This window comes from Camelus ferus, chromosome 4 (assembly GCF_009834535.1).
Source record: "Camelus ferus isolate YT-003-E chromosome 4, BCGSAC_Cfer_1.0, whole genome shotgun sequence".
NCBI lineage: Eukaryota > Metazoa > Chordata > Mammalia > Artiodactyla > Camelidae > Camelus > Camelus ferus.
Window position 1 is genome coordinate 70744726 of NC_045699.1, and position 24621 is coordinate 70769346.

At 57.3% G+C, this 24621-nt stretch overlaps 1 protein-coding gene across 5 annotated transcripts; it reads right to left on the reverse strand.

The window, feature by feature from the left end:
• Positions 1 to 736: 736 nt before the first annotated feature.
• On the reverse strand, positions 737 to 17098 carry FAM78A (family with sequence similarity 78 member A). 5 transcript variants are annotated; one of them, XR_004319533.1, is made up of 3 exons: positions 14814 to 16436; positions 2363 to 3936; positions 737 to 1997 (listed from the first exon to the last, which is right to left on the reverse strand). XR_004319533.1 is itself a non-coding variant. In XM_032478683.1 (3 exons), exons 2-3 carry the CDS (start codon positions 15134 to 15136, stop codon positions 3408 to 3410), a joined length of 852 nt encoding a protein of 283 aa, XP_032334574.1. In that variant the 5' UTR covers positions 15137 to 15897; positions 16476 to 17098; the 3' UTR covers positions 737 to 3407. The 5 variants fall into 5 exon arrangements, 4 of the variants coding, with proteins under 4 accessions (XP_032334574.1, XP_032334576.1, XP_032334575.1 ...); XM_032478683.1 differs by adding an exon at positions 16476 to 17098 and having other exon boundaries at positions 737 to 3936; positions 14814 to 15897; XM_032478685.1 differs by having other exon boundaries at positions 737 to 3936; positions 14814 to 15897; positions 16220 to 16436.
• Positions 17099 to 24621: the final 7523 nt, after the last annotated feature.

Genomic DNA, 24621 nt, shown 5'->3' on the forward strand with positions numbered 1-24621 from the left:
GTGAAATGGGCGTCAGGATAACACCTGGTGTGTTGGGATTCACTGAGTTAACAGCCAGAAACCGAGTAGCATAGTGTGTTCTCACCACATCTGCCAGGAGATGGCTGGCTACCACCCATCTTCCAAACAAGGTAAGTGGGACTCAGAAGGGCTCAGTGTCTTGTTCAAACTCACAACAATGGCCTTGAATCTGTGGTCCACCTTTAGAGCCCACATGGCCCCAGGACCTGCCCCACCTCCCATCCTTCCATAAGAAAGTTCCAGTAGAAGGAAAAGACATTTACTGTCGGTGCTTTGACCCCACACAACCCCTTTCCCCGGCTGTGGGGCAGGGCATGTCATATGTCGACATTGTCCCAGAAGCTGTTCCTCCATATGGAAACGGGCTTGCAAGTCTGTGCGTAAGGACCCAGTGGAAACACTAACCCCCCCTTGCCACACAGGTTGTTACTGCTTGCCAGAAAGCCGAGCTGCCCCCAAGCCCTAGCTCCACATCTAAGTCTCCTGCCCCTCATCCACGCAGGGGCCCAGCCAGGGGGCACTTTGGGTGGGGACTGAAGTCCCAGGACTGCAGACGTCAGCCTTCCCTAGGTTCTTCTGGGCCCTTAGCACCAGAACCCCTGGGCTGCAGCCATGCGCCCACCCTCCCTAATACGTTCACTCCCTGGGCCGGAAACAGGGCCGTCAACCCCAGAATGAACCGCTGCTTCAGAAACATCCAGACCCTGGCCAGGCCTACTTTAAAATTACATTTTATTTCTCTTTGTGAATGTTTGTTGTTGTTGTTGTTAAAAAGATTCATTTTACATTTTCTTCAAGAGTCTTGTGCCTCCTGGTAAGTGCACTGGTTTGTTTTCACAGTACTCTCCACGACCATGGACGGTCCTTATTGCTGGCGGAGTGTGTCCACGCCAGGGAGGGGGACACCAGAGGGGTCGGGGACCCAGGTAAGACGCCTGGGGCCTGTGCTCCATGAGGGAGGAGGCCAAGGGAGCAAGCTGAGCTGAGCATCCTCAGCTGGACCTACGGCCCCCGCGGGGTCTTCCCAGCCCTGTCTTCAGAGAGGCTGGGAGGGGCAGAGAGGACGGGGCTGGTGGGGGGTGGGGATGAGCCAGGGAGCAAGCTGAGCTGGGGGCCTGGGCATGCGGTAGGCCGAGGTGGAGGCAGCCAGAGCAACAGCGCCCCTCCAGGTGGGCACAGCGCTGGCCCCGTCGAGGGGGCCTGCTCACACCCAGGGAGTGTGGGCTTGGGGGGCTCCGCCCGAAACAGCTTGGGACCACCCCTTACTGCTCCTTCCTGCTCCCACCCCACCTCCAGTAAGAACTCCTTAGTGATGACCCAGCCCGAACCAGAACTCTGGGTCCTGACCCCTCGCCCAGGGCCCTTTCTCCTATTTAGTGCAAGAAAGACCTGAGTGCAGAGAAGGGCCATGCCACCGAGGGGCCAGGTCCCGTCCACGGCGGCCCCTCCCCAGCCTGTCCCCAGAGGTAGAGCGGGGAACCATCGTCCCCCTCACTAGAGGCCATGGCCTCTCTGGGTGGCAGGGCCTCCAAACACACCAAGGGGAACCGGCAGTTTCCAGAGGGAAGGTCCCCGGCCTGACAGGGGTCCCCCAAGCACCAGGCTGGCAGCCGGCCGCACAAAGCTGTTTCTGGCCCAGTTGTTCCAGGATAGCTGCACGCCTCCCATCAGGAGCGGGCTCGGGAGATGGCTGGACATTAAGCACCCCTTGAATAAATACAATATCACGTGGATAAAGGAGCAGAGCAAGGATTCAGTGACCGGCGCCCTCCCACACTGTCACCGGGACTCCTACAAGTGGCTCATCTGCAGCAGAAATGGATTATTTTTCTTATCTGACAGTTTTCTGTGCTTGAATATTATTAGTCTGAATGAGGGGCCCAGGTGGTGTAGCTGTGGGTTTGGCAAGCTTGGAGGAAGGGGCTTTAGCTGGGTGTCCCCTCAGCTCCTGCAAGCAGCCTTCAAGGCAGACATTGCTTAAAAAAAAAGAGAGAGAGAGAGAGAGAAAAAAAGCTTGGCGACACTCAGGCCCAAGTCCTGGGGCTCCCACAGGCCAGGTCCCGAGGGAGGGTGGCCTCGAGGACTGGCCTCACTGTCCCAGACCAGCCTCAAGCCCAGTCCCCTCAGTCCCCCAGCCCTGGGCCCTGGTCTGCTCCTTCGAGGCCGGGCAGCAAGAGTCTACCTCCTGCCTCCCCAGCCTTCCCAGAGCCAGGAACACGGATCTTTGGGTGCCCCGCACCTCCAGCACGTGGTGCTCAGAGCCTGTCGGCAGCCCGCCCCCAGAGCGCCTGGGAGGGGCGTCCCTGAGAAGGTGCGGGGAAGGAGGTGTGGGCCCTTTTACCTGTGAACTGCAGCTGGGTAAGGTGGCTGGCCCTCCAGGCGTTTGGGACCAGTGGAGATGGAAACAGAAAAGCTGCGCACTTAGATGTGCCCGCAGGCCTGTCTGAGGATGGGCGCTGAGGACTGAGATGGGGACGTTCCCTGGGCTCAGCCTGTAACTCACAGGACCCTCCCTCTCTCCTCCTAGACACACTGGAGGCAAGTTCCGGCTGCAGAGAAGAGAGGAGAGAGAAGCCCCTGGCCGACCTACCCTGGGCCCGAGCTCACAGCCCTTCTCTGCAGGCACGGGGTAGGGCGGGGGGTGTTCTAGCCAGGGTGGGGAGAAGGGGCTTTTTAGACAGAGTCCGTGGTTTCGGCTCTGCTAAAACGAAAGAATAAGCAGCTGGTTTTAGATCTAAATCTGCACCCCGGGCCCTTCCGCTGACACGCGGGCGGCGGGGCTCAGGTGCACCTTTCTCTCGTCCCTAACCCAACCCCCTCCTCCCTCACCTCTGGCAGAAGATGAAAAGTCCAGTAGAAAAGAGATCCTGCTTTCTTTGTTTCAGGGTTTTTTTCTTTAAATTCAGCTTAAGGCAAAAGTTTGGCAAAGCAAGTCTACATAAGGCCGCGTGACGGAGGACGAGGGGGAGCTGCCGGGGAGGGGCCGCCACACCCGCAATCAGCCGGGGCAGGCGCCCACCAGGCTCACCACCAGCTCCTCCTCGTCCCACCCCTGAGCCTCGTGAAGAGGCGTTAAAAAAAAAAAGAACTGAAAAAAAGCAGTTGTTTCAGGGACTCTGTCGCAAGTGAATGACTGAAGTCGCGAGGGGAGGAGAGCAGACCCAAGGGGACACCGAGGGCCACGTGGGCTGGTCGGTCCCGCCTGGGTCTCCCCTGCCCCGGGAAGCAGGTTCCGGGAGGACGGGGGCACCTGGGGGGCGTTCGCACAGTGAGACCCGCCCGCTGGACAAGGTAGAAAGGTTGTACTTTGCTGAATGACTGCGGAGTCCCTGTGGGTTTTGGAGCAGGGTTATTATTTGGGTGTAACCTTGGGGGCGCCCTGGCTGTTACCGGTGCTTGGGCGGGATCACCACCAGCGGCTGCCCGTACTTGGGCCGCCACATGAGGACCTGAGCGTCGTTGGCGTTGGGCTTGACCAGGGCGCTGGGCGGGATCGGCTCGTTCTTGCTCAGGATTTTGGGCTGGTCCTGGGCGATGGGCTCCCGCAGCCGGGCGCGCTGGCCCAGGGGCCGGTTGGGGTTCACCTCGATGCTGAGCTGCATGCGCCAGTGAAGCGTCTGCAAGATGATCATGTCATTGGTGGAGGTGTTGGTGGCCACCAGCCACGTGGTGAAGCTCTGGTCCCGGTAGATGTTGGTCAGTTTGGCCACGTTGCTCTCGCTGACGGGCACGGCCCACGTGACGCTTGGGTAAAAGTTGTCGTTCATGCTGATGATGAACTTGGAGTCTCTCTTGGTGGGGCCCACGATGGTGCAGGTCTCTGTGGTGTTGCCGTACCAGGGGTAGTTCACCCCGTCCGAGTCGCTGATGGCCTCGATCTTGCCTTCCTGGAGGTCCGGGAGCTCCCAGCTGGACCTGAGGACAGGAAGGCCAGTTTACTCAGCCAGCCACCCACCTACAGGCTCTTCTTCCAAGTCCCTCTACCCCTGGGGCTTACCTCCCGGGGGGGACCAGACAGTAAACAGACACCCAACATCATGTTGGGGAAACGGGGCTCCCCGAGACACAGCCACCCTCAAAAGCCACATCCTGTTCTCTTGCATCATCTCAAGTTGGTCTCCCCCTCCACCCCCGGAAACCGTTGTAAATGGGGCTGGATTCCAGCTGGGCTTCAGGAAGCCCTAGCTGCCCCTGCCCCCAAGGGGACATGTCCATGGAGGGGCCTGGCAGTGGTGCACAGTGACGGGGAGCCCCGACATGTGCTGTGCCCTCCACCCCGTGTCCCAGTGGCTGGTAGGATGGCCACAGGCAGCCCTGAGATCTTGGTTAGGGCGGAGGCCACTGGCCCTGGGAGGCTAGGGTAGGGGTCTCTCCTGACCACGCAGGGCATTCAGGCGGCCTGGATGGGACTGCAGGCGACAGTGAGTTTCTTTCTCACTTTAGGGGCCCAAAGAAGGCTTCAGAGCCCAGTGGCCATGGAGTCGGCACATCTGGGAGTGATTCCAGCCCCTTCTTTGACCAGCATGTGACTCTGGTCAAACACCCACCCTCCCTGAGCTTCGCTGTCTTCACCTGTGACAAGCACTGCCACCTGCTCCCTCCCCCAGCACCGGGGTGAGGGGCCGGCAACCAGCGCCCGGCGCCCTCACTCAGGCTCCGGCCCCTCAGCTCTACATCTCCTCCACCACACGTGGGTCTGGGCTTCCTGGCCCTCTGCCCAGCCACAGCCAGCACTGGGAGCAGTGCCCCCTTCTCCCCGGTGCCCACCCTCTCCCCGGCCTTCTGCTCATGCCCGCCTAGAAAAGGAAGCACAGCGCAGCCAGAATTGCTCCCGCCTGGTTGGCCCCTGTCTTTGGAGCCGTAGAAACCAAGAAAACCTAACCAGCCCCATCTCAAAACACCGCACGCAGTCCCAGCCTCGGGGTCAGCTTTTCAGTCAATGCCTCCTGGCCTTGCAGCAGCTGCCAGAAAACCTGCACTTGCAGCTTCGGGCCGGCCTGAGTACCAACAGCACTTGGTCAGCCCGACTTGCTCAGCTTTCTTGGGGCAGAAGAAAGCAGCCGGGCTATCGGGAGCTCAGACCCAGGAAACCCACCAGCCTTGCCAAAAGTCTCAGCCTCCCTCTCACTAGTGTGAGACCCTGGGCAAAATCCCAGCCCTCCCTAGACCCCAGATTCATCACACACACCCCACCTGGGGTCATGGAAGGATGCGGGCAGGAACATGCCAGCCCAGGGCGGGGCGCAAGGCAAATGCCAGTGTTTGGTGGCTACTAGCACTGTGTCGTTACTGTTGTTGCTATAATAATAACTCTCAGGTAGAAGAGGATGCTGGTCTGTCCCAAGTTGCTCTGAGGACACATGTGGCTGGAGGCACAGCAGCATCTGGGAAGCCCACCCCTTGAAGACTCAACAATCACACCCACCCTCCTAGACCACTAAAGTAAGGCGAGCGGGAGTGTGGGTCTTTCTCCCAAGGCGATGCAGCTAAGCAGTGAGGCCTGGGCTCCTGCCATATCTAACCTCAGGACACTTTGCCCCCGGAACCCTGCACACCTGTGTACACCAGCGGTGCTTTCCAGAATACACTACTTTACAAAATGCATTCCTGGTTATGGCAGCATTACTCACAGTAGCGAAAAGGTAGAAACAACCCAAGTGTCCATCGACAGATGATGGATAAAGTGTGGTCCATCCGTATGATGGAATATTATTCAGCCTTTAAAAAGGAAATCCTGACACAGACTTTACAACATGGATGACCCTTGAAGACATTATGCAAAGTGAAATAAGTCAGACGCAAAAGGACAAGTACTGTATGAGTCCACTTATGTGAGGTCCTGAGAGTAATCAGATTCAGAGAGACAGGAAGTAGAAGGGAGGTTGCTGGGGAGCAGAGGGAGGGACATGGGGTGCAGAGCTTCAGTTGGGGAAGATGAAAAAGATGCACAACAATGTGGATGCACTTAATGCCACTGAACTTAAAAATGGCTAAAATGGTCAATTTTACGTATATCCTATCACAGTTTAAAAAATGCATTCCCCTACTAAAATGCATCGTTTAATGTTAGCCGTGAACAAACTTGGGGCCCACTACAGGAGGAATGACTAAGAATGCAATTTTGCTAATTCTTCTGTTTACTTCATTAAAAAGGTCACAAATTAGGGTAACACCTGCCTAGTAGGCCATCTTCTGCCCGGGGCCCTGAACTCATCAGACTCCAAGGGAGGAGGTAACAGTCCTAAGCCGGCGGGTTCGGCTCCCCGCCAGGGACAGGCACCGTGAACGGGAGAAGGGGTCAGAGTCCCCGCACTGAATTTCTCAGATGCCTGTGTCCCACTCGTGCCCAGCCTCCCACCGTGGAAGGCACCCCCTTGTCCTCTCACAGTGGTTACGCTTGCTCGTAAAAGTCTTTTTTAGGCAGAAAGCCATCTTGTTAAAGGACCCTTCCTCTTGCCTTGGGGGTTTCACTTCCTAAGAGCCGGCTGGTTTGGGGAAGCAGAGCTTAATACCAGAATGGCCTCTCTCTCTCTGTCAGCCTCTGACCCCAGCTTCGGGCTTCCTCCCCAGTCCCTCCTCCCAGCCCCCAAGTGCCTGGGCCCTGGCGCAGTCACAGACGGGTGACAGTTCTCATGAGCTGGCAGACAGACAGCCGGGGCTCATGTGGGCTATTACTCAGAACCAGGGCCACGGGTGTCTGTTTTCAAATCATCACAGGCCAGCTGGGCTGGCCCTGGTCCCTGTGGTCCAGTCTCCCCATCGAGGCAGTGGAAGGTGGCTAATGGCACAGCTCCTGAGGGATGCAGAGCAGCCCCAGGTCCAGGCTCCGCCTGGCCACGAGCTCTGACCAAGTCACAAATCTCTGAGCTGCCCTGTCTCATCCATTCACTGCGGGTAATCCTACCCACCTTGCAAGGCTTTTCATGAAAGGTGTTGATATATACTACCTGGTACGCAGTAAACAGCAAACCATGGAAACTTTGGGAGACCTCTTGAGGCAGGCGCGCCTCTAACACTGTAGGATTTGCCAGCCCTAATGTGACCTGAAGCCCTTTTGACCTCATTTATGTTTTCAGACTATCCACGCTCTGAAAGGAACGATTCCACCCAGTTACTGCCTCTAAGACTTCCTGTTGGTTCTGGAATGACCTTGGGCTTCAAGGCAGACCCTGGGGTTTTCTGCTCCAGGGGTGGAGGGGTGAGCTCGGACCCCAGCCCTGCACACCCTGAGCCTTCTTGTTGGCACGAGGGGGGGACAGTACAGGCTCTGATGCATGGATGCCACCAAAAGGTGTAGGCAAGGCTCCCAGCTCTGTGCCGGCGCACCCCCGCTCAGTCCCCGGGTCTGTGTGGAGGAGGGGGACTTTGTGAACATGAGCAAATGCCCATTTCTGCCCCAGTGCAGACCCCAGCGGGGGGGTCATGTCAGGCCGCCCACAGGTAAGCAGGAGGCTCTGGTCTCTCCCGTGTCCTTCCCCTTTGCTTGCCGGCCTGCACTGGTCTTTAGGACAACACTGGCTCCAGAACATGTGGGACCAGTGCAAAGTGAAAACACCAGGCCCCTTGTTCAAAAATTAAGAATTTCATTGTGGTGACAGCAGAGCACTGAACACAGAGCGTGGAGCACAAGGCCCAGTGGGACTGAGCGGTCCCCACGCCCGAGAAACTGGCCCGCTTCCGTGGGCATGCTCACACTCCTGCCCTCGTGCCAGAGGTGTGGGAACCCCGCGGACAGCGGGCAAGCCCAGGCTTGAGGCGGAACCCCAGAATGCTTTCTGGGGACCCTCGCAGCCTGTCTGAAACTGACTCTTCAGCTCCCCTTGACGCCCGTTCCTTCTGCAGCCGCACTGCCATGGGCTCAGCAGTCGTTCTCAGGGACCCGCCGCTGACACTGTCCACCGCGCTGGGAAAGGGCTGCACAGAGCTGCCGACCGAGTCAGCATCTCTCTTAAGCCTGCCATGACTCCCCGTGGCCTTGAAAGCCAGATGCAGGTGAAGCCAAGAGTCACTCGTGTACACACACACACACACACACACACCACGCCACGCCACACCACGCCAGTCCTCCCCAGGCTCCAGACCTACCAGCCCTTCCTCTAACAGGCTGAGCCCCTCCCGACTCAGGGCCCCCGCCTCCTGTCATGGCTCAGGCTGTCAGTATGACTGATGGTGTTTTATAGAGGAGAGCTGGAGACGAGAGGTCTGGCCCAGGGCCACAGAACTGGGAAACCACCAGGCAGGAGCCACAGCCTCCAACAGCCCCTCACCCAACATACACACATATGCACGCACACACATACATGAACACACACACACACACACAGACTCCAAGCAGCATGACTGACCAAGAGTGTGAGTCTGAAGGGGTTACAGAAAGGCCTTCCCCGGAGACCAGAGAAGGTGTTGAGGCTGTGACGAAGGGCACCCACGGGGGCTGGGGAGGGTCACCCTGTGGCTCCAGGCCCCGCCACCGGCCAGGAGCTGGCCCTGCCTCTCGGTGGAGGGTGAAGGAAACCAGGGATGCCCAGAGGCCAGAGGTGTGCCTCAGAGGGGAGGGGACGGACTTGACCCTCCTGTGACCTTGGCCCAGCGGGAGCACACCGTTCCCAGCTGCTTCACCCCAGGAAGGGGCAGCGAGCCTGGACCTGGGTGCTCTCCTGGGTGCAGATGGGCCCTCATGCCCCCGTGGGCCCCGCCTCTCCTAGGCTCTATGACTGTATTTTCGTCTCTGGACTCCAGAGCTGGACCATCCCAGCCCACATGGTCTCAGAGCAGAGTTCCCAAACTTCACATCTCTTTCCTCATTTTGGTCCTGTCTACATAGCTCCTGTGTTATCACTCACTTAATTTTTTTCCTTAAAATTAATCACACTTTTAAAAACTCAACTAAATTTAGTTTTTCCTAAGATGCACTTTTAAAATAACAGGCTGGATATGCTAGGCACAGATAGATTTTTTTCTAATATACGTTAGAATAAATACGTTGCTTTAAATTATAATTACACTTAGGCTTAAACGGGTTCACCTAAGTATTATTTCACATCGCACAGGTGGCGGGCACACTGAAAGACATTTAGAGGTGGCGGTTTGAGGCGGGACGGCGAGAGGGGCTGTTCTGGGGCATGAGGCGCTTTTGCCAGCGGGTTTCAGCGCCTGCACACATGCCAGAGGGGCATTTAGGGATTAGCTCACCTGCTCCCCAATTGTACAGCGTTAACAATTTTTTTGCAATTTGCAAAAAGTTCAAAATCTGTAAAATTTTGCGATTTTCTAAGAAATGAGGCCCAAGAGCCCCCTTCCAAACCAGACTGGGACCCTGGTTTCCTAACTCCGGCCCCGGGTGGCCGCCCACTGGGCTGGCCCCCTCCCACCAGTCAGATCACCAGGCACTGGCTCCTCGAGGGAGGAGCTGGAGGTGGCCCCTCCCTGCCTGCTCCTGGGGAACCCCAAAGGACAAACACTATTTTTCCTCCCCGCTCACCCCTCTCTGCCCAGGCCTAATGTGAGGGGAAAAGGGCCCACTGTGCCTGTTTCAGTTTTTAGTTATAAAGGCAATGTTTTTGTTTAAAAAAAGAAAAAGCAAGCTATAGAGAAGTCAATAAAGTGAGAAACGGAAGTCTTCCGGGCCTCCCCCTCCCTCGCCGAGGTTACTCACCACATTACACTCTGGTAAACAGCCTTCTAGAGCTTGTTCCCTGCACATCCACGCAGTATACGTCCCAATGCTTAACAAAAATGGGCTCCTGCCCTATATATTTTACTTTTTTTCTAATGCAACGATGCTAATACAGTAAGAATCTCAGGCTGCTCCTCCTCATGTAGCAGCCTTGTCCTGTTCTGCTCTGTGGACAAAGCCCAGTGTCACCCCCGCTGATGGACACTTGGGTTGCTCATGGCTCTTTGGGATTATGTACCGTGCTGGAGCTTCTGTCCCCACACAGACATCCTTCCGCCCTGCTTCCTCCTTCACGTATTCGTTAATTCATTTGTTCAGCAGATAATTTTTTGTGTGCCTACTACATGCCAGGCACGGGGACAGGGGCTCAGTTTCTGCAAAACAGACCTTAGAAGTAGAAGGGCAGCATTGAAGGGCATGTGTACTTGAAATTGTGGTAGATAAAGCTCACCTTCCAGAAGCTGCCCAAACTCTACCCCCACAAACAGCATGGGAGGCTGTCCAACCCCCAGCCCCCTTGCCCAACACCAGGCATTACTGGTCTTTTTCATTTTTACCCAGATGCGATCAGCGGGGAGAAAAAAAAAAAAGAAAAAGCAGCTCCGTATTTAATTGGCCATTTCCCTGATCACTGCAGCCATCGGTGCCTCCTAGCACGTCTCTGGGAGCCTCCAGCTTTTGTTTTCGGCCTTCGGAAGGTAAGGACTGGCACGCTAGCTTGGCTGGGCCTGGTCCAGGGGGAGTTCTTTGGGGACCGGGCGGCACCCCCGTCAACTTCCTCCCACCCCAAAGCCTGGAAACCAGGACTTCCCTCTCTCGCCTGCCTCCACCGGGCCCCGCAGATGGGGGAGACCGCCTTCCGGTCGCAGAAAGGAAGCATCATCCTCAATTGTTCCGCACGGGGCGGCTCAGGAAGAGGCCACGTGGTCACCAGGGCCATTCCTCCTGGCCTGGCCCCAGGCCCCCTGGGGCAGAGCAAGCCTCCTGGGGCAAGTGGCCTGACCATAAAATGAGGACCTCAGGGGGTCCTTGGGAGACGGGAAGCTGGGGCAGCCTCATGCTGTGGGCGGGTGTGTGTAACCCAACCCAGGAGAAGAAAGAACAGTGACAACTCCAACCCAGCAAGCTCTGCTGACTCTGCCGGTGACACTACTGGTGACTGCTTCCTCGTTACGCTAGGGAGAGCAACCACATGTCCGGGGCTTGGGTGTTCACCAGGCACCGCACTAGTTCCCATCACGCACTGTTTCACCTAGTCCTCACGACAGCCCCAACAGGAGGGACTCCTCTCCCCACCTCATAGAGGGAAACAGCGAGGCTCAGAGAGGTTGCCAGCCAGGCCCAAGGAGGCCACACTCATCTATGGTGGAGCCACTGCCCGCCGGACAAGGACACAGGAGGTGGCACTGTCAGCCCAGAGAGACTCCATCCCTTGAGCGGCCCTCCTCCCCTCAGCCCGCCCCTTGGCAGAACCCCGAGCCAGAAGCTGGCATTGGCCTTGGCCATGGGCCAGATCCCTCGGGGGCTCCAGAGAAGGGCGAGCCAGGGATAACATGGAGCATCTCCCACACAGGCGAGAAATTGTGACTTGTCACTCGGAAGACTGTGCCAGCTGACAGGTGGCAGCTGAGGATTGCGGAGGACGGGGCTGTGGAGGCAGGCGTCTCCAACGGTTTTTTGGGGGGTAGCTTTTAAAGCAACGTGGGTTGGACCCCAAACCATATAGAATGCTCTCCAGCTGGCACGAGAAAGTCACCATTTTCTAGCTCTTGTCCGTGAGAGTCGGGCATCACTGAGGTGGCCGGGTGCCTTGTTCTATTTCAAATATTTCAAATCCAGAATGTCATTCAGAAGAGTTCCCCTCCCGGATTAGAGATTAATTTCAAGCAGGGATAATGTCTGGGGGTAGTACAGGTTTCGGTTAAGCATGTGGAATTAATGTTTTTAATACAAGCCTGTTTGTCAAGAATGGAAGCCCCGACCTAACCTCAGCCGCCTGGCCGTCCCCTCCGCAGGCCACCAAAGCCCAGTGCGTGGGTGTCATTTTAAGGATTCAGACTGTCTGGGTCTAGCTAGCTCAGCAGTTTTCAACCAGGGATGACTTTGCACCCCTCCCGGGGACATTGGGTGATATCTGGAGACATTTTTGGTTGTCAGGACACGGGGACAGGAGGCTGCTGGCATTGAGTGGGTAGAGACCAGGGACACTGCTCAATGCCCTGCAACACCCAGGGCAGCCCCGGTCCCGGCAAGGTTAGGGGACAGTTCCAGGTAGCCTGCGGTTGCCAGTCAGTCCCACCGCTCACCGCCCTCACTTTCTTTTACATCTCGAGGCTTCAAAACATGTAGAAGGCTTGTTACCACAGGAGGCTCAGGGTAGGGGAGCCGGAAAGGGCTTTTACATCACAGCAAAATGCTTCCATTTACATTTAAGCAGGAGCAGCCACCAGGCTCTTTCTAAACAAGCCTCTCACTTGCAGAAGGCACCCGTTGAATGCAGAGCCTCCCCGTGGGCTGGAGGAACCGTGCTATTTGGTAATTCAGTGTCTTAATAAAATTTTGTTGACAAATAATCGATCGAGCAGCTTGCAACCCAGCATTTCAGCCGTAGGGCCGTCACCTACACCTGTCCTCTCCCCGAATCCTCAGCCCACGGGGAGTTCTGAGCCGCGCACACAGATGGCAAAGCCGAAACTCCAAGAGGTGACTTGTCGAAGCCCGAGAGCCAGCCCTGGGCAGTCACTCTGACTCCAGGGCCCAAGCCCATTAATGACCAATCCACTCTGCTCCTCTCAGGAGCCTCGAATTCTGCCTTTCTCCGGGGCTGGTCCCGTCCCAAATGGGAGCCCAGTGGACCCAGGAGAGTGAGATGTGCTGGACACAGAGAGAGAGCCCTGGGTTGAAGGCGCGTCCCAAGAAAGGGAGGGAATAAAGAGGAAACAAATGGAGAGGAAGGAAAACGGCCTTCAACCACTTAAAAAAGAATTGTTCATGACTTAGACTACTGTTAAATTCTTAAAAGTCAGGGAGTGGGCCTGTATAGAAGACGAAGACCAGGGCTGGGGAGAAAATTAAATACAAGGAGTAATTTACGTCTGTCTGAATTCTGTTGTTTCAGCCACGATTCTCAGCTCATGACAGATACCATCCCCCCATCCCCATCTGATTGAAGAATAATCACAGTAATAACGCTAAAGACGACAGCCACTAGCAGTAAGTGTGTACCGCGGACTTGGCATAGTGCTGACCGCTGGACTAATGTCATCTCCTGTAATTCAATAAGCCATGCTGCAAGGGCTATGACTGGCCCCAGTTTTGCAGACGAGGAAACCGAGGGTCAGAGTGGCTAAGGTCACACCCTGGAAAGTGGCAGAGCCTGGACTCCCGCCCAGGTCGGCTTGACTGCAGTCTAGGTGTGCACTGGATTCCTCTAACCAGGAACCAAGGACTTGCACAAAGAAAGGTCATCCCAGGTCTCCTGATGCAGGCCTGCCTCCAGCAATAGTGTCCGCACATTCTCAGAGCCTGGAGATTCTGCAGCCCCATGTGCACAGATAGGGAAGCTCCAAGCAGGCCTGCTCCCTCCCGCCAACAGCCCTCATCCATCTCTCTAGAACTTAGTCCCTTTAATTCTCCCCAACTTTCTTCCTCCTGGCGCTTGTATCTTTCCAAGAAGGACCCTCTGGCTTCCCTACTCTTTCTAGGGAAGAAAGCAGGCTTAGCCTAAAAGCCCTAGAAAAACCTTTGTGTCTTGCCAATTGTCCCAGATGTCTTGCAAAGCCTGAGAAGATTTCAGGCTTAAGACTTCTTAGGAAAAGGTCCACACCAAATAACTAAGAATCAGGTTTCCCTTCTTGGAGTGGAAAGTCAGCCCCTCGCCTGGTTTAATAGCCACTCTGAGAATTGAAGACGTGGATGTAGACGTCAGGTTGACGGAGGGGAGTGGACGAGTGTCCCGATATGCCCCAAGTGCACCTCTGGGGCGGCCATGGTTACACCTAGCTTTAGCTTTTCCATGGTTCTCCTGTTTCCCTGGTAACTTCAGAGTCATTAAGTGGAGAAGCCATAAGATATGTCCCCTCCCCACCCCCTCTAATTTCAGGTGGCCCAAGATGTTCTTAAATCAGTGAAGAGTGCCAAGTCTTCAGGAAAGCCCCCCCGTTCCTCACTTGCAGGACTGGGAGTGATGCTACCCAGGCGGACCCTGAGAGGCAGGCTGGGGGACAGTGTCCGTGGCCAGTCACCGCGTCAAGCTGAGGGGGCTGGCCTCGGGACGTGCCTGGCGCTCTCAGAAGGGTCCTCATGCTCAGAAACAGCTGTTGTCACCTCCCTGTCTTCGGGGGCCCTTCCACACCCAGGATGACCATCTCTAGGGTCAAGGAACATGCCAAAAGGGATGGCCAGGGGCCGCACCGAGAGCTACATTTTCCTGGGAACATTTTGCAGACCAGGCTGGAGAGAAGAGGCCGGTGGGCTCCTGTCAGCTGTCAGCGGCCCAGTGGAGCCTTCTGGACACTGACACTAGATGTCTACATAACGTGGCCTCCTGCCTGGGAGAGAGAAAACACTGCACCGGAAAGCAAACCGGGTTTCTAAAACTAGATGTCCTCTCAAATACGCTCTGTCCGGGCCAACAGAGCATTCCCCCAGGTCCTGATGTGCCTCTGAAAGTGCCGGGGGACAAGTTCAGGCCCAACACAGAGCACAGCACACTGATTCCGGAGGCTGCAGAGGCCGGGCTCCCCTTCCCTGAGTACCCGCCACGTGTGCGGGCGGAGGCCTCTCTAGTGACCCAGGACAGCACACGTGCTTTGCCAAAGAGGAACCTGGACCCAGTGGAATGTCGTCTGCTCTCAGCATCTTGCAGGGAGGGATGCAGGAACCCCGGGAGCCAGGGACAGTGGAGGGGAAGGTCCTAGAGCCGTAACCCCACTCGGAATCAACAGGCAAGCCCTCTAGGTCACCTGGCCAAGAAGGACCAGAGGCCACTGCCATGTCTGCCTAACAGATCCCTCTGGTCCTGGCGAGAGCCCCTCTAATCCCTGACCGCACCCCCAGGCCCCCCCGCTCCCCCAGCCCGAGCAGCCCCCAAGGCTCGCCCCTGAGCAGTACTCACATGCCCTGCTCCCCATACTGGTTGTAGAACTCCATGTGGCTGCACGCCTGAATCCAGCCAACGATCCAGGTCTCCTTCTTGGGGATGGGTGGCATGACCACCTGGGCCGAGGCACGGAAGTGGGGTGTCCGGTAGCGGAGCACCACGCTGGAGGACTCATCAATGCTCGTGGGGATGGGGTCAATAGAGGCCTTCACGTCGATCACTGTGATACCTTCCCGGAAGACTCTGGCTTTGCCCCCGATGCTCTGAATACAGCCCATGGCACACAGGACCGCTCTGATCTCCAGGGAAGGCCAGCAGTCCCAGAGGAAACTGGGCATTGAGAGGATGGAGGCTGCCGGACCCAGTGCAGACAGTACTGTTCTCCAGTCTCAAACCTGAAGACCGATATCCATAGGATAGAAAATTCACTGAGTAGAAGGGGTTTGCATATCGCTACCTCGGGCCTGTTTATAAATAAGGATTTTGCTGCATCTCAGGGGCCCTGGGTTCTCTCTTCTTCTGCTAGCAGTGGACAAAAATCACCGATATTCTTTGGATTAAAAAAAGAAAAGTTTGGAGGTTAATGGATAATCATGTTGTTTAGGCATCCAGCCCCTCTGTGCCTCACACGCGGGAAACGCAGCTCCGAGATGCTCCCTGAAGTCTTCGGGTGAAAAAGGCAGATGCCGGCAGACACATAAATAAGGAAGGCTCCGTCCCCTGCGTGGTGCCGCCACCCTCGCTGCAGAAGACCGACTTCCTGCCCTTCTGCCTTCCGCACGCCCTCCGGGCACAGGCACCCGGCCGCTCGCCCAGCCCGGCCGAATCAATGGGAAAGCGGCTTCTGTTCAGTCCACCGAGGTCCGGGCGCCCTCGGGGGCTTCCAGGAGGCCAGCGCCTGGCTCGGGCCGCCCGCGGGGTCCCCGAGGAGCGCGGCGCAGCGCGGGTCCCCGTCGGCGCCCACTTGCGGGCGCGGGCCGACGCCCCCACGCGGGCGCGCCGCGTCCCCTCGCCGCTGTCGCTGTCGCCGCCCGCCGCCGTGCGGGGGCCTTAGGGCTGCGCTCCGTTCGCCGCCTGGTTCCTCGCGGCCGCCGAGGACCTGGTGGGAGGTGGAAGGGACAGGGCGTCAAGGCCCGCCTCAAAGTTGAGCCGAACTTTGCCGTGGGGGGCGCGCGGGGCGGCGACGCGTGTGCCCGGGGCGCGGGCTGCGGAGCTGACGGCGCAGCTCTGGGCGGTCTCCCCGGAGGCGGCGGCCCCCCCGCCCGCCCCTTCAGTGGCGGCTGCACGACCGCGCGCACCAGCGAATAATCGCCGCCCGTGACATCTCCGCTGACACCTCCCGGCCCGGAGGCGGGGTAGGGGGCGACCGGCTGGCACTGCAATGGGCCTCGCGGACTTTCGGGTCTTGGCACTGCCCCTACCGCCTTGCCGCTGGCGCCCCTTCCGCGTCCGGATCCCTCTGGCCCCCTGGGCCCGTCTGCTCGGGCGTGCGCCCCTTCCCGGGCCGGGGTCTCCCGATCCCCGGAGGGCGCAGTGCCCCAGCCCGACAGCGTCCGGCGCCTCTGCCGCCCCCTCGCCAGCCTCGAGCGGCCCCCGATCCCCGCGCGTCCGGCGCGCTCGCCGCTGCCGGGGAACTTTGGCGCGCACGCCCCCACCCGGGCGGCGCCGCCGACTCACCTGCCCCTCTGGCAGCTCCGCGTGCCCGGGCCGCCGCCCTCCGGACGCCCCTGACCCCGCCGCGGGCACGTCCTCGGGGCGTCCCCACCCCCTTCCCCGGGCAGTGTCCTTTAGCTCTACTGGGGTCTGGGGCCGGCGTCGGCGCCCCCGGCCCCCACGTCCTCCTAGCTCGGGGCTGCTGGAGGGGGAGAGGGTGGCCGGGGGCGGAGGAGTGAGGCTCGGGGCTCTCTCGCCCCCACCCCGCGCGCCTGCTTTATTTTATGATCATTGTGAGCGTGCTGTCGCCGTTCAGCCCCGCCGCCGCGCCGCAGCCGCCTGGCGCGCCCCGCGCTGCCTCGCTCTGCTGCAGCATCGGAAAGGCAACCAGGTCAAACTTTGCAGAAACTCAGCCCCTGCGCCGGCCTGGCCCCGCGTCCGCCCGCAGCCGCCGGCCGGAGCGCAGCGCACGCTAGAACCGCCGCCCGCTCGCCGGCCCCGCTGGGATGCAGGTCCGCAGGCGGCGGCGGCGGCGGCGGGCGGGCGCCGCCTCCTCCTCGCCGCCCGCCCTGCTCTCCACCCTCGCTCCCCGCACACAGCCCGCCTCCCCCTGGTAATCCTCTCTCCCTCTCCCCTCTTTCGCTCGCTCTCTCTCGCTCTCTCTGCAGCTGCTGGGGGAGCTGAGCCTCTCCTTGCAGAAACGACATTTCCTTTTTGGAGAGCCTCGGGAATTCTGGGTAGTGTAGTTCGGCTTCTGTCTCGGGTCCAGGTGGGCTTCTCCTCGTGCCCTTTGAACTCGGCAGGCTTTCCGGGGTTCAGGGCAGGTGGGGAAAGGTTGCGTTGCCCTGGCGTTCCTGGCCGCGGTGGGGCCTGGCTGGGTCAAACAGTGCAGAGCTCTAGGAGGCTCCAGGCTGGGAAGGTTGGGGGTGTGGGGAGAAGTTTGAGGAAAGGGACCCTGTTGCTCGCTCTGTACTAGGTCTCTTGGCACCCTGACACCTGACCAGACCTGTTGGGCCCTAACCCTGGTAAGCACTGTAGGAGCTTGTTCATTTCATTCACCATCAGCCACCCCTGGGCAGGAGGCCTGTCTTGTGTATTTCACAGGGCAGGAATCCAAAGCTGGGAGATTCCAAGACATGCCCAAGGCCCCACCCAGGCAGGTGTCCCAGCTGAGACCTGGACCCTGAAGGTCTGTGTGAGAGGTTCAAAAGCGATTTGACCCTGAGCAGGGATGGGGATCACTGTTAACCTCTCCAAGCATCCTCAAACCAGTAGCCCCACCCCAACCTTGCAACTGTCCGCCAGAAAGGCCAAGTGGTTTGTGACATCAGGAAACCTGGTAGCCACATTAGAGCCATGTTCTTCTACCATGACTTTTGTGCAGGTACCCTCAGCTAGGTGTTGGGCAGGTGGTTCCAGTCGCTCCCAAGCCAGAGCATCTGGAGTGCCAGTGAGGACAGCTATTGGAGGAGCAGAGGGTCCCGGCCACTTTGAGGTCTTTTCTTTGAGGGATGATCAGCCAGCCAAACAATCCATCTCACACCAGCACCAGCTCATCCACAGGCAAGAAGTGGCCTGTTAAGGTGGCCACTGCCTCTTGCCCAGCTGCTCCCCTGCCCTGGCCCTGCTTCCTGCCATGGGCTCTCAGCCTGAAGAGGGGTCAGCCCTTTCCAGGTCAGCTAGTAGGTAGTTTATTCCTAGACCCTCTGACTGAGACCAAGGTGGGGTGGCCCTCATGACCTGATTACTGCCAGAAGATAGAACCCCAGACAGCACAGGCCTCCTAAGGACCCCGTAAATTTCCATTTCTGGGAAGAAGCTTTCCCTGGGCTCTTAACCCACAGTGTCCTCTACCTGCCATGCACTCATGGCCTCCACAAAACATTCTGCTCCTCTGGGATGCATGTCGGCTGTCAGATAATTACTATGCTATTCAGTGTATATATAGGTAAGATATTAACTTTTGGGGGGGGTCCATCTCATCTGCCAACACCTTCATCCCCACTGCCTGGAACAGAGCAGAGCCCATGAGCCAGGGTGCCCTCTGAGGGCAGGGACACTGTCCTGGTGACAAGGATATGAATGCCCCATGAACATATGCTGAACTGCACATCTTCTGACGTGAAAAGAACAGAGGCCAGAGCCTTAACCTGCGTGCTAAGTGGCCAAGCCCCCAGAGATGAGTCCCTGGAGTCAAGTCCCCTCAGTGCTTCTTGGAAGTGATATTACACCCTGCAGCTCTGGGCTTGGCTGGCCTGGGTTTGCGATAATGATGATAAAGCACCCACTATGTGTCAGTGCTGCTAAGCCAACATTGTCTCCTTCCTCCTCCTTGACCCCGGGAGATGGGCTGTACCAGCAGAGAGACCCTCGGATCAGGGGACAGTGGCTTTCCAGGGTCTGGATCCCCACTTAGATCTGGACAAGTCCAAACCCACTTATTTCCTCCTCCAGGCACACTGCCCTTGCTAGCTGGGGCCAGCCCCTCCAAGCCTGGATGGAAGTGACACTAGAAAGCCCTGTGTCTGGCAAGTCCCACCCAAAGACTGTTTGGGTGCCCACCAGGTGAGGGCTCTTGCAAAATAGAAGACCCCTGTCCTTCAGCCCCAGAGCTGCCTCCTCTTCCACATCCTAAAGCAATACTTTGTCTCGGGCCAGTTGGAGGGCCAGTTCTGAAGGGGGAGGGCCCAGGTAGCAATCGAGCACCTGTTTATCAGGCTCTGACCTGAAGACCGGCTACCCCAGAGCCAGCCCCAACAGACAGAGGGTCTGAAAGGGCTTGGCTCATGCCTGCATCCCCTGTCCCGGCTCCACGCGGGCCCTCCAAGGTTCTGGCTGCTTCCCCAGCTCTCGGCCGCTCCGGCCTTCCTGCCTCCCCGCCTCCCCACGCAGCCCTTCTTCCTGCTCAGCATTTCCTGGAGGCCCGTGGGTGTTGGGCACAGCCCCACGGCTGTCTCAGCATATGTGAAGGCCCATCATGCAGCCACACGAGAGTGAAGCGCTGGCGTCTGCAGAACAGAGGAGTGGACATCTGTTGGCGACGTGCCCAACACCACATGGGCACTCCTACAGCCCCCCCCAGACCCCTCCCCCTCCCTCAGACCTCAGTCTCCCCAGGGTCCCCTGCTGTGATGTCACCAGCAAATGGGAAAGAGAGAGGTCAGGATGCGGGACCCCAGCCCCTCCTTGGAGATGGCGAATTCCCCAGTGTGGCAACTTGGGAGCTCAAAGTGCTGTCAAGTGGGAGGACAAGGTCCTTCAGTTCCTAGCATGTTGACCCAGAGAGGCCGTGAAAACACAGAGTCACACAGCAAACCAAAGGCAGAAAGAACATGATCCCACCCAGCTGGGTCCAGGTCTGCAGAAAGAGCCAATGCAGTATCTCCTCGCTGAGCATCGCTGTAGGCAGGGCTTTGGCACGCATCACCTTCATGGCACTCCACAGGGATCCTGTGAGCCAGTCCTGTTACCCTCCCATTCCACAGATGAGGACATTGAGGCCTGGTGAAGAGGGAGGTGTGGATTGAACCCAGCTGCCTGGCTCCGAGACCCAGATGCCAGGGGATTCAATGTAGTGGGAGCTCTCACCAGCAATCCCTGCAGGTGTGGGGACCTCATTTTTATGGCCAACAGAGACAGTCTCAAGTCTCCTTCTCCTTCATGGGCCAACATCTCAGGGCCATAGCCATCCTCCAGGAGCTCTCGGCCTCCTAGGGTGCAGTCATCATGAGACCGGACAGGCATTTCACAGGTGGGGAAGAGCCCTTGCTCTGCAGATGGAAATGATAAGTGCTGGAATTCTGTTGCCCTGGGAGACGAGATTCTCTCCTTAACTGTTTAGGACTAGACTGGAAGCCATGGTGAGGTTTTAAATGTCCACTTGGGAGATGGGCAGGCAGGGTTGGAGGGCCCGGAGGGTGGCCGGAAGGGGAGGATTGAGCGACAAGGGGGCTGTGGCCCGACCACCTGGCATCACTGACGCACTTCCCCTCTGCAGTGAGCGGGCGCCCCGGGCCGACCTAGCACAGGCCGGACCGCAGAGAGGGCCGGTCCCACAGCCTCCCTTGCAGATGGGGAACACAGGTCATCCAGGGAGGGCTCTGGCACTGGAACGCAGGTCTCCTAGCCCCAGATCCGTGATAGGCTCCCTCTCCACGGAAGGGCAGTGGTGTGGCAAGGGGGATGGCTCAGGGCCCTGCATAAAACCAGGTGTCTGGGATGGCCACAGGTCTTTCCAGCCAGAGGTTCAGAAGTACATTTCTTCCAGGGCGTGTTAGGTTGGGACTGATCAGCTGGCCTCCCCACACTCACTTGCATGTATTCCTTCCCCAGTATTGACTGGACGCCTGGGCTGGGTACTCAGAAGACACGGGGAACACAGCCAGGACCTAGACAGACGGCAAGTCATGGTGCCCACGGCACTAGCATCCCCACAGGCCAGAGAGATGCCAAGGAATAACTCCGACAATGGTGAATGGAGGTATTAATTAACATCAATAATAAATGGGTACAAATTCAAACTCAAAATAGTTATGAGTAATTATCGATTGCTGTAAATCAGGACGTACATGAGTAAGTTGTTCTGATGTGTATGTATGTCCAGTATTGAGCTTGGGAAGAGGAGGGGGAAGGATGCGTGTTCCAGGGGTGTGTGTGGGGTGTGTGTGTGTGTGTGTGTGTGTGTGAGGTACATGTGACAGTCGTGTATAACTGTGGGGGCGTGTGAGTCTGTGTTCTGTGAGGGCATAGTGGGGGGTGTATGAGGTGTGTAAGTAAGCGGTGTGGGTGTGGATGAGGCGTGTGTGTATGTTGTGTATGACAGTGGATGCCTTGTGTGAGGCTGTATGTGAGAGTGTGAGCACAGAAGGATGTGTTTGTGTTCTGGTTGTGCGAGTGTGTGGTTGTGTGTGAGTGTGCAGGAGGGTGCACATTCACATGCATCTGTGAAGCTCTGTGGGTGAAAAGTGTGTGCCCGTGAGGGTGCGTGGATGTATGTGTGATAGTGAGGGTAGGTGAGCACGTTTGTGGATGTGAGTGGGTGTGCTGTGTGTGTGAGTGTGCATGTCTGTGCATGCGGGTGTGTTGGGTGTTATTTGGGGGCTGGAGGGATCATTAATATGCAAATCGAGGTAAGGACAGACGAGGGGTTGCTTCTCCCAGCCTGGTTCACTTGGGCGGTCCCTACCTGGGACCCCTTTCTCAAGCCCGCCGCGCTCTCCCCGCCTCTGGCCCGCCTTCCCCTTCGGAGCCACAGTTCTGAGCAAGAAGCGCCTTCTCCCTGGACGGACCCCGGGCTCAGCGGCGCCCCGGCTCAGCCAGCGGCTGCGGGGAGCCCGGCTGTGGTCCCCGCTCACCTGGCGCCGCCCCTCCGCCCTCCCCTCCCCTCCCCTCCCCTCCCCTCCCGCCCTCCAGCATCTTCGGGCAGGAGGATCCGCGTGCGGCAGCTGCGGGAGGATGCGGACGCCGTGCCGGGAGGCCGGGAGGCCGGGAGGCCGGGGACGGAGGCGGCGTCAGCAGGCTGGGTGCGGCCTGGGATCGGGTGCGGCACTGGGAGTTCTCCAAGGTGCTAAAATAAACCCAGAGAAGGATCAGGTTTCCCGACCGAAATAACCCAGGAGCAGCCTTAGAAATGCGAACTGAGAAAGCGATCCGGGGCAGGAGCACCTGGTGTGGGGAGCGGGTGATGAAAAACGCTTTTTGCAGGGCTGCCTCCCCGTCCTGGCAGGAGACCCCGCCGCTGCCCCTCCCTCCTCTCCCCTCCAGCTGTGCGTCTCCGCAGAATGGAGCTTCTCACCCTCTCCCCTCCCGTCGCTTTCCCTTCTGGGGTCATTACCTGAAATAAATGGTCTGCTCTTGGCCGTCCGTCTTGACAGCAGTGTTAGTAGTAGATAAGAGCCCAGGCTTTGGAGTCAGACAGCCATTCAGTCAATAAATATTTAGTGAGTGCCTACTATGTGTCACACACTGCCTGGCTTCTAGTCCCACAAGTGCACCGAGAGACAACAGTCCCTGACACTCTGCCAGGAGGACACAGGCCGTGATCAAACCGAGTAATTAAGTAAATAGCCTGTGAGCAAGGATGCTGGCCAAGGAACAAGGGGACAGCACGAGAGGGTAACTGGTATTGGGGTGATGTTTGAATCCCAGGGAACCCCCTGGCTCGCTCCATGGCCCAGAGAGAGTCCCTTCACCTCTGACCTTTGGTGTCCTCACTTGTGCGGTGGGGACAAAACGCCTGTCTATGAAGTTGCTGTGACAGTTAAGGGGCACACACTTAGCCCCAAGACTGACCCAGAGCAGTGTTAAGTACAAGTTCATGATAAGTATGCTGAGTAGCAGAATATCTATCTTAAACATTTAAAGACAACAAATAACAAGTGTCTGCAATGTACAAGTGGCTCGAGGTTCCGGAAAGCTGCCGGAAAACCTCTCCTGCTCTCAGGAGAGAGGCGGTGGACCCAGGTGGTTGGGGCAAGGGTGGAGTCACTTCATCCTTACCACACCCCTCTCTCAGCCGTGGGCGGTGCTAGAATAGGGGAGTTATATGCATCAAGGGCCAGGTGGGGCCGTGGTTCGGGGGAGCCAGGTGGTCTGCCGACACGGGGCCACCTCAGAGCCATCTTTGCACTTCCCATTGGTCCTGGCAAGGGGTCTGGCACACAGGAGGCCTCCAAAAGTGTTCCGGGAGTGAGTGAGTGAATGAGTGAGTGACAGAGGAGGCCAAGCAGGCAGGGAACGGAGAAGCCGTGGGACGCATGGCCAGGAAGACATCCCGTGGGCTCAGAGTTACAGGGACCAGCCAGCCCACATCCTCACTCTGGCCTTGCCTGACCAGCTCTGGGGCCTCACAGGTGACGCCACCACTCTGGCCTTCTCTTCCTTGACTCTAACCTGGGAAAAGTGTGGTTAGACTTGCCCTGTGGGCTAGAAGTGACCTCGCCCCTGTCCTGGCACTGCAGTAAGTGTTTCAGGACGACCCATGGGATCTCATGGGGATGTGTCAGAGCACAGTGTTGGATTTGATACTTGCCACTTTAACCACATATTTATATTCTGCTTCAGGGCACAGGGGTGTCTGTATAAGGATGTAGCTGTGCCAGAATAGTTTTGAATAGTCACAAAATGGAAACAATCTACATGTCTAATAATAGGGAATTGCTTACATAAATTATGGCCCAGCCACATGACAAAATGCCAAGCAGTCATTGAAAAATGATGGGTTGTCATGGAGACAATGCCCGGTTTATATTGTTAAGTGAAAAGGGTAGGTTATTTTTTTTAAAGGGTGTATAATGCAATGATATTTTAAAGTGCATATTTGTTTATATACATAATATACATAGATAGGGTTTCTTTAATATATATTCTTTCTGATTATTAAAGTAATACTTAGTTGTTGTGAAATATTTCAGTAATTGGAAATGAGACAGGTGAGAATTCCTTTATAACCTGACCACCCTCGTGTTAACAGTGGTGGTCTCTAGACAGTAGGATTACACCTGTATCATCTGTATTTATTGTACTTACTATAATATTTTAACAGCAAGAAAAAAATAAGGCTAGTGATAAAAGTATATTGTTTTTATAAACTGGCTAGTTATTTTTTGGATATGAATGCTACCTCCCCAGCTAGACTATAAGAAGAGATCAATGAAAGCATGGATTCAATGAATAAGTGAATTCTAAGACTCTTGAGAAGTGGGACTGTGTGCCCTGTGGTGGGTGCTCATAAAGGGATGGCACCTGCTTCTCAGCTGCCTGAGGATGTAAACAGGGTAACCCCGCCTTGCAGATGGGGATCCTTTCACCCCATACTCTCACCAGCCCCCTGAGAGGGGAACAGAGGCCTGGAGTGCTGGCAGGGCTTGCCTGTGATCACTAAGGTAGAGGTAGCTGAACCAGGGTTTGAACCTGGGATCGTCCCAGTCCAGAGCCCACCCTTCACCGCTCCTGGGCCAAAGCCCAATCGGATTCCATGGCCCTCCCCAACATGGAGCCCACTGTAGCCCTCAGAACCTGCCGGCAGCTCTTGCCGGACGAAGATGCTGACACAAGCTCTGGGTATTAATAGCCCCTATCTGGGCTGGGCTCCTCTGCCCCTCCTGAGGTCAGCCCGGGTCATGGGCCACACCCAGCAAGAGCAAGGGCTGGGTAAGTGCCCTGGTGGAGA

Excerpts from the sequence above, each read along its gene's own strand:
- FAM78A (XM_032478683.1), bottom strand. The coding sequence starts at position 15,136 with ATGCCCAGTTTCCTCTGGGACTGCTGGCCTTCCCTGGAGATCAGAGCG. Across the intron at positions 3,937-14,813 it reads CAGTATGGGGAGCAGGGCAT|GTCCAGCTGGGAGCTCCCGG; the intron begins GTGAGTACTGCT and ends TCCTGTCCTCAG.